Source organism: Hemitrygon akajei, chromosome 9 (genome assembly GCF_048418815.1).
Source record: "Hemitrygon akajei chromosome 9, sHemAka1.3, whole genome shotgun sequence".
NCBI classification, from domain to species: domain Eukaryota; kingdom Metazoa; phylum Chordata; class Chondrichthyes; order Myliobatiformes; family Dasyatidae; genus Hemitrygon; species Hemitrygon akajei.
The window spans coordinates 120,380,704-120,395,608 of NC_133132.1; the positions used below are offsets into that span (position 1 = coordinate 120,380,704).

A 14,905-nucleotide genomic window follows, 5' to 3' on the forward strand; every position below is an offset into this window, starting at 1 on the left:
AAGTTTTGACTTTTCCAAGGAAAGCAGTAATAGCCTCTTTGCATTATATGAGATTGCAGTTTTTTTTTGTAACTGGATGTTGCTTGGACTTGAGGATCTGTGTTATAAAGAAAAGTTGAATAAGTTTGGACTGTATTCCTTGAAGCGTAGGAAAATGAGAGGAGATTTGATAGCAGTAACAGAATTATGAGGGGTATAGATAGGGTAAATGCAAGCAGGGTTTTCTGGTGAAACTAGAACTAGAGATCATAGGTTAAGGGTGAAACGTGAAATATTTAATACCTGAGGGGGAAACGTCTTCACTCAGAAGGTGGTACTAGTGTAGATAAAGCTACTAGAAGAAGTGGTGGATGAAGTTTGGATAAGTACATGGATGGGAGGGGTATGAAGGTCTATGGTCAGGGGCAGGTCAATTGAACTAAGCAGAATAACAGTTTGGCATGGACTAAATGTGCCCAAAGGCTTGGTTCTGTGCTGTTGAGCTTTATGATTATATATGCAATAAAACTTCCCTGAGGCCATCATTATGTAAGGGAATAAATTAGTTAGTCTTTCACAGCATAGGATGATTCAAGTTATTACTGCAAGAATAGTCACCAGCATGATATTAGTCTGAATTTACAGTGGGACCTGCCTACTTCAGCAAACTATCTTGCCTTCAGTAGGAAGTGTAAAAACTACTTAGTACCAGCCATAAGATATGTCCTCTAATGTTTACAATCAGTTATGTCAGAAGGCTGGCTATATCACAGATTGTTAATTAATCTTAACTGCTCTCCCAATGTATATCTTAAAGATAAAATGTATATCTTGCCAGGATATAATGTTTGTTTATAAACATTCAATTAAGCTGGGATGGGTAATGAATGAGGTGGTGGTGTTTGCATTAGAACCCAAACTGGTTTTACTAGAATAAAGGAAAAGAAAAATGTGGACAATTTTTAAGAAATTCTTTAAAGTTAAACTAATGTTTTCTTTTAATTGGTTATCTCAAACCAGAGAGCATGCGTATTTGGATACAAAGATTGGTCAAGAAAATGGGCATTGGCAACATGGACTATCTGACCTTTCACCCCTTATCTAGAGGGGCAAAGACCATCAATTATGAAATTCAGGCTGTAGCTGTGATTGTGATATCTTTGAAACTCCTTTTTGTGCTTGATGACAAGCTTGAATGGTAAGTCTCTGAATGTATATTATAAAGTAATATAGAAATTACGAAGGTCTGAATTTTAAAACTGCTTTGTAATTTTGTACCATTTAACAGGTTGCTGTCTAACAGAGCAAATGAGATAAACAAGCAAAATGATAAAGGTATTTCATGCCTTTTCTAGTAAGTTATGTGAATCTACATTTCAGTATTATGGCAATCGAGAGTGATATACCACACATTTCTTTTAGCTATTATATTCTGATCATTAAATAGTACAGTATTGAGGAAGACAATTGAACTCCATGAGACCATAAAACATAAGAGCAGGACTAGGCCATTCAGCCCATCGAGTTTTTTCCACCATTCCATCATGGCTGATTTATTATTCCTGTCAAATCTGTTCTCTCACCTTTTAAATGTAAACTTTGAAGCCCTTATTAATCAAGAGCCTGTCAACCTCTGCTTTAAGTATACCCAATGCTTTGGCCTCCAGCTGTCTGTTGCAGTGAATTCCACTGAATCACTACCTTTGACTGAAGAAACTCCTCATCTGTGTTCTAAAGGACTTCCTTGTATTCTGAGGCTGTGCTCTCTGGCCCTAGACTCCCTCACTATTGGAAACATCCACTCTGCCTAGGTGGTTTCAATATTTGATAGGATCACCCCCCCCCCCCCACCACATTCACCACCTCAGTCATTAACCGTCTTAGTTTAATTGAATGTTCATAAACAAACGTAATATCCGAGCCGTATATTTTTTATTTTTAGGACACACGTTGTCAGAGCAGCTACATTTGTGAACAATCTATGACATCAAATAGACAGTAGATGCACCCTTTTCTAGAGCAAATCCATTTTTTCCACTCATTATATTCTTTCTGCCTATTCTTGAAATTATGCTCTGTATTTATGTAATTCTCTTTTGACAACTCTGTCTTGGTAGATGGTCCCTCATGGTAAAGGCTGACTTGCTCTGATTCTGCTTCTCAAGCATCTGAAGTCAGTGTAGGAGCTACATACTCTGCTTGGATGAGGCAGAATTTGTCTGATGGGTTGAATGAATGGGTGGGTAGTTTGTGATGTCATAGACTCTTATCCTTTATGCTAGGCTTCTGTATGGTTCCCAATGACTTTACTCTGTTTTCAAAATTATCCTAACTGTGGTTGAAGGATTTACAGGAATTGGTGCAGATTTTGCAATTTTTCCCAAGGTTTTGAAGGACATCTTTGACTATTTTCCAGAAATCCACCTAGTGATCTCCTCTCCTCTGCCTGCTCCTGCCCTACTTCAAACTGCTAATTGCATGACCTCCAGCTCCGGCTCCAGCCCAGATCTTGATCGCCAGCACCTCCAGGCCGAGACTTTATGTGCTGCCGCTGGACCCTCAGTGTCAATTTTCCTTTGGCCCCTCCCACTTTCTCCAAACTCAAGGGGTAGCCTGGTCACTCATGTAGGTCCCAGCTGTGCCTGCTTCTTCATTGTCTTCGTAGAACTGTCCATATACAAGGTCTTCCCTGGTTATACTCCCCAACTCTTCCTCCACTACATTGTCACCTGCGTTGGTGCTCCTTCATGCACTCATGCTCTCATTAATTTTATCAACTTTGTCTCTAACTTCAACCCTGCCCTTAAATTCACTCAATCCATCTCTGACACCTCCCTTCCCTTTCCTGATCTCGCTCTTTCTGTCTCTGGAGACAAATTGCCAACCAACATCTTTTATAAACCTACTGATTCCCATGGTTATCTTGAGTACAAATAAGAGAATATCTACAGATGCTGGAAATGCAAGCATCATACACAAAATGCTGGAGGGACTCAGTAGGCCTGGCAGCATCTATGGAAAAGAGTAAACAGTTCGATGTTTTGGGCTGAGACTCTTTGGCAGGACTGGCCTCGGCCCGAAACGTCGACTGTACTCTTTTCCATAGATGCTGTCTGGCCTGCTGAGTTCCTCCATCATTTTGTGTGTGTTATCTTGACTATATCCCTTCCCTCCCTATCTCTTGTAAAAATACTATTCCCTTTTCTCAGTTTCTTCACCTCTGGCATATCCATTCCCAAGGCGTGGCATTTCATTCCAGGCTTCAGGAATGCCCTCCTACTTCAGAGAACGGGGTTTCCCTCCCTCCACTACTGATGCTGCCGCCACCCGCATCTCCTCTATTTCCCATACATCCACACTTATCCATCTTCTCGCCGCCTTAATAGTGATAGAATTCCTCTTGTCCTTACCTACCATCCCATCAGCTTCCTCATCCAACACATTATCCTATCCTCCGGAACTTCCACCATCTCCAAAGGAATCCTGTTATTAAACATTTCTTTAACTCCTCCCCCTGCTTTCCACAGGAATTGCTCCTGCGAATCCTTTGTCCATTTGTCCCTCCTCACTAATCTCCCTCCTAGCACTTATCCCTGCATGCTGTGTAAGTGCTGCATCTCCCCATACACTTCCTCATTCACCTCCATTCAGGGTCCCAGGCAGTTCTTCCAGCTGAGGCAACACTTCAGTTGTGAGTGTGCTAGGGTCGCATTTTGTATCCGGTGGCCCCGATGTTTCCTCCTCCACTTTGGTGAGACCTGTCATAAATTGAGGGGCCGTTTTGTTGAGCACCTCTGCACCATCTGCCACAAGTGGGATTTCTCTGTGGCCAAACATTTTAATTCTGATTTCTGTTCTGATGTGTCCATGGTGTCTGCTTGTGCCAAGAGGAGGCCAGCTTCAGCGGGGAAGCATCATCTTATATTCCGTCTGGATAGCCTCCAACGTGAATGCATGAATATCAATTTCTCCTTCCGGTAAACTAATTTTCTTCTCCCCTTTCTCTCTTCCCCACTTTAACTTTTACCTTTTCGCTCCTGCCTGTTACTTCCCTCTGCCCCCCCCCCCCTTTCTCTCAGGGTCCACTCCTCCTTCTCCAGCCCTTGACCTTTCCCACCCACCTGGCTTCTCCTATCACCTTCCAGCTAGACTCCTTCTTCTCCCCCCACCATTTTAGTCTGGCATCTTGCCCCTTCCTTCTCAGTCCTGAAGGATCTCGGCCTGAAACGTTGACCATCTGTTAATTTCCATAGATGCTGCTTGACCTGCTGAGTTCCTCCTACATTTTGTGTTGCTTTGGATTTCCAGCATCTGCAAACGTTCTTGTGTTTATGATCTCTTGTGAATCAATTGGAATGCAGTTTCTTTATCACACAGTTTGAAGGCTGCTTTGAATGTGATCAATCACAATATCTGACAGAGCATTCTAAATCCTGCACAAATGTTTCTTTAAAAACAAAACTCATATTCCCTCTGACTCTTTTGCCATCATTTTAAATCTATACTTTGTAATTGTTGAATCATTTGGGTATTGCAAACAATTCCACTTTGTAACACACAATATGTGGGAGGAACTCAGCAAGTCAGTTGGTATTTATAAAGGGAATAAATGTTGTGGGCCAAAGCCCTTCATCAGGACTGGAGAGGAAGGGGATGGAGGCCAGAGTAAGTAGGAGGGGGCAGGCGAGACAATACAAGCTGGCGGGTGATATGTGAGACCAGCTGAGGGGAAAGGTAGGTGGATGGGGGGAGGGAATGGATGAATGAGAAACTGGAAGGTGCAAAGTAGAAGAGATAGAGGGCTGAAGAAGAAGGAATCAGTTAGACGACAGTGCAGTAATGGGAAGGAGATGATGGGCAAAGAAGAGAAGGGGAGAGAGTACCACCAGAATGGGGGATATAATGGCTGAGGAGTGGGGGTGAAGCAGAGAGGAGTGGTTACTGGAAGTTAGAGAAATCGATGTTTATGCTGAGGAGGAGGCTGCATCTGGAGCACCAGATATAATAAATGACTCCAACATGTACGACTCACGTGGAAGGATTGTTTATTGCCTAGAATGGGCGAGGGAGAAGGTTGCTGAAGATTCACAGTATCTGCAGAATCACTTGTGTCGCCACTTTTTTAAAAAATCTAAACCCTTTTGTAGTTTTAAACGTTGCTATCCAATTTCTTAGCCTTCTCAGCTGTAAGGACAGTCCTAGCTTCTGAACTTTATCCATGTAATTGTTTTCCTTTATTGCTGAAACATGCTAACATTTTTATCAATTCTTCTTGCTATCCTACTCTTTAAGTTCAATTCTATTTGCTGTGTTTTCTTGAAGTTTCTTAGTATGTGCCGTACAGTACAGGAACAGAGGCCAGCATAAGAGTGTTTATATGTATGTAAATGTTTGAAAGTGGAAGGTCATGATGACAGTGTGCTTAGTTAAAATATATTTGATACTGGGGTCTATAAAAAGTTGTGTTGAATCTGTACCGATCATTGGTTAGGTTACAACTGGTCTGTTGTGTCCATTTTTGAGTACGTTTTAAATTCTTCAGAAATTCATAAGGAGGGTATAGAGAAGATTCACCAATGTAGTTCCTGGAATGAGGGATTTCAGCTGTGAGGTTAGATTGGAAAGGCTGGGATTCTTTCCTTAGAGCAAAGACGGTTAAGGGGAGAATAATAGAAATGTACAAAATCTTAACAGGCTTTGAGAAAATAAATAAAAGCTAATCCTATTAGTGAATGGATCAGGAACTGGGGACATATAAAATTCTGGGCAAAAGACACAATTGGGAAGGGAGTAGTTAAGATCTGAAATTCACTGCTTGTAATGGCAGCTGTAAAACAAAACCAGTTGATGCCTTCAAAAGAGAAAGCAGATAGACACTTGAGGGAAAATTATTTGCAGAACTGAGGGGCAAGAGCAGGAGAAGGCGACTTGCAGAGTTGCTCTCTGAGGAATTGACATAGACTTGATGAGTTGAATGGAAGTCTCTTGCGCTGTTCCAGTTGTGTACTTTATTCATTGCACTTTTGTTTTGCTCAAATTTTAGCATTGGAACTTTACCCCGAAAATAAAGATGTTAATATTTGTGCAAACAAAAATGCAGTCCAGATACTAAACTTTTGGGTTCTTTTCTCTAGTCTGGGTAAGGAGCCATTCATCACATTTCTTCACTCCTGTCCTTTAATCAGTTTTGTATCCATTTTGTTATTAACCCATGGTCCTTATTTTTGACATCAAATCACAAATTGAGTGCTTTTTGAAAACCCATATGACAATTGCATTCTCTTTGCCACTCTCTTCAAACTAAAACTTAGATTAGGTCCAGTTTATTGCCATCTGACTACACATATATACAAATAAAGAAAACCACATTCGTCTGGACCACGGTGCATCCACAAAACATACAGTGCCTATAGAAAGTATTCAACCCCCTTGGAAGTCTTCATGTTCTATTGTATTACAACATCAAATCACAGTGGATTTAATTTGGGTTTTTTGACACTGATCAACAGATGACTCATTCCTGTCAAAGTAAAAACAGATCTCTACAAAGTGATCTAAATTAATTACAAATATAAAACACAAAAAATTGATTGCAGAAGTATTCACCCCCTTCAAGTCAGTATCTATCAGGTTTGCATATCTGGACACTGCAATTTTTCCCCATTCTTCTTTATAAAACTGCTCAAGCTCTGTCAGATTGCATGGGGATCATGAGTGAACAGCCCTTTTCAAGTTCAGCCATAAATTCTCAATGGGATTGAGGTCTGGACGCTCGAGAACATTGACTTTGTTGTTTATAAGTCATTCCTGTGTAGCTTTGGCTATATGTTTGGAGTCATTGTCTTGCTGGTAAACAAATGTTCTCCCAAGTTGCAGTTCTCTTGCAGACTGCATCAGGATTTCCCCGTATTTTGCTGCATTCATTTTACCCCCTACCCTCACAAGCATTCCAGGGCCTGCTGTTGTGAAGCATCCTCGCAGCATAGTACAGCCTCCATCATGCTTCATGGTAGTAATGGTGCGTTTTTGATGATGTGTGGTGTTTGGCTCACTCCAAACAGCATTTAATCTGATGCCGAAAAGCTCAATTTTAGTTTCACCAGATTGTAGAACCTTCTTCCTACTGACTTCAGAGTCTCCCACATGCCTTCTGGCAAACTCCAGTCCATATTTCATGTGAGTTTTTCAACAGTGGCTTTCTCTTTGCCACTCTCCTATAAAGCCGTGACTGGTGAAACACCCGGGTAACAGTTGTTGTATGCAGTCTCTCCCATCTCAGCCACTGAAGCTTGTAACTCCTCCAGGTCTCTTTCTGGCCTCCCTCACTAGTCCCCTTCTTGCACGGTCAATCAGTTTTTGAGGACAGCCTGCTCTAGGCAGACTTACAGCTGTTGCATATTCTTTCTATTTCTTGATGATTGATTTAACTGTACTACAAGGGATATTGAGTGACTTGGAGATTTTCTTGTATTCATCTCCTGACTTGTGCTTTTTAATAACCTTTTTGCGGAGTTTCTTGGAGTGTTCTTTTGTTTTCAAGGTGTAGTTTTTGCCAGGATACCGACTCACCAGCAGTTAGACCTTCCAGATACAGGTGTATTTTAGTACAGTCAATTAAAACAGCTTGACTGCACACAGGTCTCCAAAAACAGATCTTTATTTAACTAATCATGTGACTTCTAAAACCAACTGGCCGCACCAGTGATGATTTGGTGTGTCATATTAAAGGGGGAGGTGAATACTTATGCAATCAATTATTTTGTGTTTTATATTTGTAATTAATTTACATCACTTTGTAGAGATCTGTTTCCACTTTGATGCGATAAAGCCTTTTTCTGTTGATCGGTGTAAAAAAACCAAATTAAATCCTCCGTAATTCAATGTTCTAAAACAATAAATCATGAAAACTCCCTTTCAAGGGGGGTGAATACTTTTTATAGTCACTGTATGTCATACACAGTATATTGTGACAGAACAGGTTGGCAATGCTAACTCTCTTTGCCCCTTTGCTCAATTAGTCACTCCTCCTTGTTTTGTCCGTAGTCTGGTTTCCCCAGTAGAACCATAGAACATTACAGCACAGAAACAGGCCTTTTGGCCCTTCTTGGCTGTGCCGAACCATTTTTCTGCTTAGTCCCACTGACCTGCACCTGGGGCATATCCCTCCAAACCCCTCTCATCCATATACCTATCCAAGTTTTTCTTAAATGTCAAAAATGAGCCCGCATTCACCACTTCATCTGGCAGCTCATTCCACACTCCCACCACTCTCTGTGCGAAGAAGCCCCCACTAATGTTCCCTTTAAACTTTTCCCCCTTTACCCTTAACCTATGACCTCTGGGTTTTTTTCTCCCTTAGCCTCAGTGGAAAAAGCCTGCTTGCATTCACTCTATCTATACCCATCATAATTTTATACACCTCTTGTCAAATCACCCCTTATTCTCCTACACTCCAGGGAATAAAGTCCTAACCTATTCAACCTTTCTCTGTAACTCAGTTTCTGAAGTCCCAGCAACATCCTTGTAAACCTTCTCTGCACTCTTTCAACCTTATTAATATCCTTCCTGTAATTAGGTGACCAAAACTGCACATAGTACTCCAAATTCGGACTCACCAATGTCTTATACAACCTCACTATTACATTCCAAATCTTATACTCCACTACACCTCCAATCTTTGTATCATCAGCAAATTTGCTGATCCAATTTGCCGCATTATCATCCAGATCATTGATATAGATGACAAATAACAATGGACCCAGCACTGATCCCTGTGGCACACCACTAGTCACAGGCCTCCACTCAGAGTAGCAATCCTCCACTACCACTCTCTGGCTTCTTCCATTGAGCAAATGTCTAATCCAATTTACTACCTCACCATGTATACCTAGCGACTGAATCTTCCTAACTAACCTCCCATGCAGGACCTTGTCAAAGGCCTTACTGAAGTCCATGTATACAACATCCACTGCCTTCCCTTCATCCACTTTCCTGAGAACTTCCTCGAAAAACTCTAATAGATTGGTTAAACATGACCTACCATGCACAAAGCCATGCTGACTTTTTCTAATAAGTCCCTGTCTATCCAAATACTTGTAGATCCTATCTCTTAGTATTCCTTCCAATAATTTACCTACTACAGATGTCAAACTTACCGGCCTATAATTTCCCGGCTTTCTTTTTGAGCCTTTTTTAAACAATGGAACTACATGAGCTATCCTCCAATCCTCCAGCACCTGACCCGTGGATATCGACATTTTAAATATTTCTGCCAGGGCTCCTGCAATTTCAACACTAGTCTCCTTCAAGGTCCGAGGGAATACCCTGTCAGATCCTGGGGATTTATCTGCTCTGATTTGCCTCAAGCCAGCAAGCACCTCCTCCTCTGTAATCTGTATAAGTTCCATGACCTCCCTACTTGTTTGCCTTGTTTCCATAGACTCCATTCCAGTTTCCTTAGTAAATACAGATGTAAAAAACCCATTTAATATCTCTCCCATTTCTTTTGGTTCCATCCATAGCTGACCACTCTGATCTTCAAGAGGACCAATTTTATCCCTTACTATCCTTTTGCTCTTAACATACCTGTAGAAGCTCTTAGGATTATCCTTCACCCTGACTGCCAAAGCAACCTCATGTCTTCTTTTAGCCCTCCTGCTTTCTTTCATAAGTATTTTCTTACTCTTTTTATACTCAAGCATCTTATTTCCTCCCTGTTGCCTATACATGTTACACATCTCTCTCTTCTTTATCAGAGTTCGAATATCCCTCGAGAACCAAGATTCCTTATTCTTATTCATTTTGCCTTTAACCCTGAGAGGAAAATACAAACTCTGCACTCTCAAAATTTCTCCTTTGAAGGCCTCCCACTTACCAATCACATCCTTGCTAGAGAACAACCTGTCCCAATCTACACTTTTTAGATCCTTTCTCATTTCTTCAAATTTGGCCTTTTTCCAGTTTAGAACTTCAACCCGAGGACCAGATCTATCTTTATCCATGATCAAGTTGAAACTAACGGCGTTATGATCACTGGAACCAAAGTGTTCCTGTACACACACTTCTATCACCTGCCCTAACTCATTTCCTAATAGGAGATCTAATATTACATCCTCCCTAGTTGGTACATCTATATATTGATTTAGAAAACTTTCCTGAATACATTTTACAAACTCTAACCCATCTAGACCTTTAACAGTATGGGAGTCCCAATCAATGTGTGGAAAATTAAAATCCCCTACAATCACAACTTTCTGTCTCCTGCAGTTGTCTGTTATGTCTCTACAGATTTGCTCCTCCAATTCTCGCTGACTATTGGGTGGTCAATAATACAACCCTATTAATGTGGTCATACCTTTCCTGTTTCTCAGCTCCACCCATATGGCCCTCTAATCTGTTCTGCCAAAGCACTGCTGTAATATTTTCCCTGACTAGCAAAGCCACCTCCCCACCCTTCATCCCTCTGCCTCTATCACGTCTGAAACATCGGAACCCTGGAACATTGAGCTGCCAGTCCTGCCCCTCCTGTAGCCAAGTTTCAGTAATAGCTATGATGTCATAATTCCATGTGTCAATCCAGGCCCTCAGCTCGTCTGCCTTTCCCGCAATACTCCTTGCATGAAATATACACACCTCAGAAGATTATTACCACCACACAAAACCTTACTATTTGTGACTTTGCATGAACTACTAACATCATTTATTTTTACCCCCATTCCACTATCTACTCTGGCACTCTGGTTCCCATCCCCCTGCAAATCTAGTTTAAACCCTCCCCAATAACACTAGCAAACCTCCCTGCAAGTATATTGGTCCCCTTGTAGTTCAGGTGTAACCCATCTCTCTTGTACAGGTCCCACCTGCCCCAGAAGAGGTCCCAATGATCCTGAAATCTGAAACCCTGCCCCCTACACCAGTTTCTCAGCCACGTGTTCATCTGCCAGAGCATCCTACTCTTACCCTCACTGGCACGTGGCACGGGCAGCAATCCGGAGATTACTACCCTCGAGGTCCTGTTTTTCAACTTCCTACCAAGCTCTCTTACAGACTCACTCTTCAGGACCTCCTGACTCTTTCTACCTATGTCATTGGTATCGATGTGTACCACGACATCTGGCTGATCACCCTCCCACTTCAGAATGCTGTGCACACAATCAGAGACATCCCTGACCCTGGCACCCGGGAGGCAACAAACCATCTGGGAGTCTCTGTCACGACCACAGAATCTCCTGTCTGTACCCCTGACTATGGAGTCCCCTATCACTACCACTCTTCTCTTCTTCCTCCCTCCCTTCTGCACTGCAGAACCAGACTCATTGCCAGACATCCGGCTGCTGCAGCTTGTCCCAGGTGAGCCATCCCCCTCAACAGTATTCAAATTGGTATACACGAGGAGATCTGCAGATGCTGGAAATCAAGCAACACACACAAAATGCTGGTGGAACGCAGCAGGCCAGGCAGCATTTATAGCGAGAAGCAATGTTGACATTTTGGGCCGAGACCCTTCATCAGGACCAAATCGGTATACCTGTTTTGGAGGGGAATGGCCACAGGGGAACCCTGCACTACCTGCCCTTTCCCCTTCCCTTGCCTGGCGGTAACCCAATTACCTGTGCCCTGTACCTTAGGTGTAACTACCTCCTGGAGGCTACTATCTATAAATTGCTCAGTCTCCTGAATGATCTGGAGGTCATCCAGCTCCTGCTCCAGTTCCCTAATGCGGTCTGTTAGGAGCTGCAGCTGGATGCACTTCTTGCAGGTATTGTTGTCAGGGCACCAGAGGTCTCCCTGACTTCCCACATCCTGCAAGAGGAGCATTCCAACATCCGGCCTGGCATATTCTCTAGTCTGAACAAAAAAAAAGAAGAAAAACAGAAACTTACCAGAACCTACCCTCGCCTCTGCCTGTTTCTCGCCGAAGCCTGATTGAGCCAAAGCCGTCCCACTTCGACTCCAACGATGGCCACTGTATATGGCGGTCTTTCTTTTAAACCTTGACATGTTACGTCATGCACCTGCGCAGTCTAGCCTCTTTTCCCCGAGCTGTTAAAGAAAAACGACCTTCTCTCCGTGATGCCTTCAGCCTTCCACTCTCAGCCTCTCGCTTCGATTGAAAAGCAATTGAAGTAGTTCACACACTTTACCCTCCCATTCTGCAGTTCTTGGGAGATCACCATTTACACAGCTCAACAGTAAAACAACTGCTGGCTTGGCCAGTCAAAAGAATATCTTCAGTTAACGTGCTCTAATAGTTAATAACTCATAAAAATAATGATTCTAGACACAGCCATTGCAAACAGTTCCACTTATTTTCAGTCACCCCATTTGTAGACAGCAGAATGGCCCCAAAAGATCTGAGGGACAGTTTGGGGCATCCAAAAATAATGCCTGGGTTAGTGGGAGCAGGCACACCACACCCTACACGGGCAACACCACTGGTGGCGAGACATTATTCTTTTATATTCAGGTGAGCATGTGGACACTGATCTATGGGCTTAACTAAAGTATTTGTTGTGGAATAAAGCTGTAGGATGTTGGAATCCCTGTTTAAGATGTTCCAGTTCTGCATTTGAAATAATTACTTTATTATGGTCTAGTCATGTGATTATCTTCTTCACCTCCCCGCCACCCCCCATCCCCAGACCAACAGTAGAATTTCTTGTTCCTTCTACGCCAGGCCAAGGCAGATTTACATCCTCAGTCTGACTTTGCTAGAGAGGTGTGGAGGTTGGATTTGATGTTAAGTGAACAGTTGTTGGGACAGTTAAAGGCAAAGTGTGTCGTAGAGAAGGCTACTGTATATTTGTAAATTTTTGTACATACATGTTTGTTTTCATTTGTCTATTTGTAAATGCTTTTTTTCTTCATAACCTTTGGGCAGCTTTTGCACTTTTCTCATCTGGCACTAAATAAAACCCCTAGCTCTAACATGCTGTTGTGGCTTGCCATCTGTTTTTTTTCTGCTGGTGACCCTTGTCCTGCACGCTTACCTGCACCTGAAAACAAAATATTACTAATACATGCAGTGCACAGCACAGGTAAACAGCTCACTGTCCTAGTAATGAGATGTCGGTGGTGAGAGAGTATTCATTTGCCACTCAGCCTGAGGAAGAAGCTGTTACCTAGTCTGGCAGTCAGTCTTGTTGCCCCTGTACCTCCTTCCTGATGGTAGCGGGTCAAAGAGATTGAGGGGTGGGTGGTGGGGATCCTCAACAATGCTTTGGGCCCTTCCTATACAATACTCCTGGTAGATGTCACAAATGGGGGGAGGGAGACTTCAATGATGCTCCCAGCGGCTTTTACTACCCTCTGTGGGGACTTGCAGTTTCCGTACCGCACAATCATGCAGCCAGACATGATACTCTCAACTCTGCTCCTGTAGGAAGTTGTTAGAATAGGGCGGGGAGCCTTACATGCCTCAGTCTCATCAGAAAATTAATTAGTCCACCATGATTCTATCCTAACTAATTTGTGGTGGTTTTCCTATTATTGGTTCTAAATTCACAGCTATTATTTCAACTCTTTAGAAAATGCATTCATATATAAATTTTATGAGTTTTATTCATAACATTTGCTGAAGGAAACATGTTCTTTGTTCCATCTCTCATTTGTATGTTTATATACACTTAAACCAATATGTTTTGCCTTATGATGAGTTTGGTTTGGAGGCTGTGTAAAATATTATAATATTATTGTATATTGGCATTATTATTAATTGGAACCACTGTCTGCATGATTAGTGGGTGAATTGATATGTAAGATCCCTGTGCTGAATGAGCCTCCAAGATTTCTCCCAGTTTGCAATATTTGTTAAATCTGTTGCAACCATACATTTGTCATGTTTAGGAGGAAAATGCAACTGTGTATTTGCATTTATTATTAGCTGAAGTTCAGTTGTGTTAATGATTATGGCCACTTGAACTGAAGTTGGTTTGGAGAGACTGTATGCCCTGGGAGATATTTTGTATAGCAGAATCCATTTCCAGCCAATACATTCGACAGTCATTGTTTCTGTGATTTGCAGAACTGTAATGTTGACTTGAATCTTTGAATGTATTTTATCCTGATAATCAGCATCTGACATTTTTGTGCATTTAATGCAATTATGCTCCCATTTCAAGAAAAGTAAATTGGGCCTATATTTCTTTATAAATACTTTTGAGAAAATAATGTTGTGAATCACTAAATTATGAAACATCTACTTTCATTTGATTTGTCAGCTCCCAAAAGCTTTAGTATATGGGCTGATCTCTGTGACTTAATTATGTGTTAGCATACATCTGCAAGTGAAGTGATAATCCTATCCACTTGTTCAGAAATTAAGGGATATCTGGCTTCAAAAAACAAATTTTCATAATTAGATGGTTAACATTACAATGAAGGAATAGATTATTTCTTTGGATGTTGCAGTCTGCTGAAAGTACATTTTAAATTTATATTGCACCATAATTAAGCAAAAATATTTTAAATTGATTATTTAATTTTATGATTTTCAAATAAAATCAGAATGTTGAAAATAAATAGTCAATCCTGACAATATCTTAACTGCACCTGTTTTTTGTTTCTTTTCATGGCTTGCATTCTTGTTAGGCATTAATCACTTTCAGTTTAGAAAATGGTACAAGGTAATGAAAAGCTGTTTGGATGAAAGTGAAAAGGAAGTGGAAGAGCAGGCAGCCAGGTAAGCACTCCACTATTTCTTTTAAAGAAAAATCATTTTTGCTTATGGATAAAAATTCAGATTTCTTAAAAACCCATTCTATATATGTTACATATTAAATGATTGTAACCATATGATAGGTTTGACCAAGTTTAACTAAAAATGTAAATTTCTGATTAAAATTGAACACCTCTGCAGATGCTTTAGGTAGGATGAGAGTATGATCGACTTAAGTTTGATGAAGTGCTTATTAATGTTTTAATAGTT

At 41.4% G+C, this 14,905-nt stretch overlaps 1 protein-coding gene across 3 annotated transcripts in view; it reads left to right on the forward strand.

Moving 5' to 3' along the window:
* The window catches only part of taf1b (TATA box binding protein (Tbp)-associated factor, RNA polymerase I, B), a 102,505-nt gene that overhangs the window by 62,747 nt on the left and 24,853 nt on the right, over window positions 1-14,905 (forward strand). For all 3 annotated transcript variants that reach the window (XM_073056891.1, XM_073056889.1, XM_073056890.1), the window contains 3 exons: window positions 1,000-1,177; window positions 1,268-1,314; window positions 14,569-14,659. In XM_073056891.1, the coding sequence (XP_072912992.1) occupies window positions 1,000-1,177; window positions 1,268-1,314; window positions 14,569-14,659 (316 nt within the window). The remainder of the gene's footprint in view (window positions 1-999; window positions 1,178-1,267; window positions 1,315-14,568; window positions 14,660-14,905) is intronic.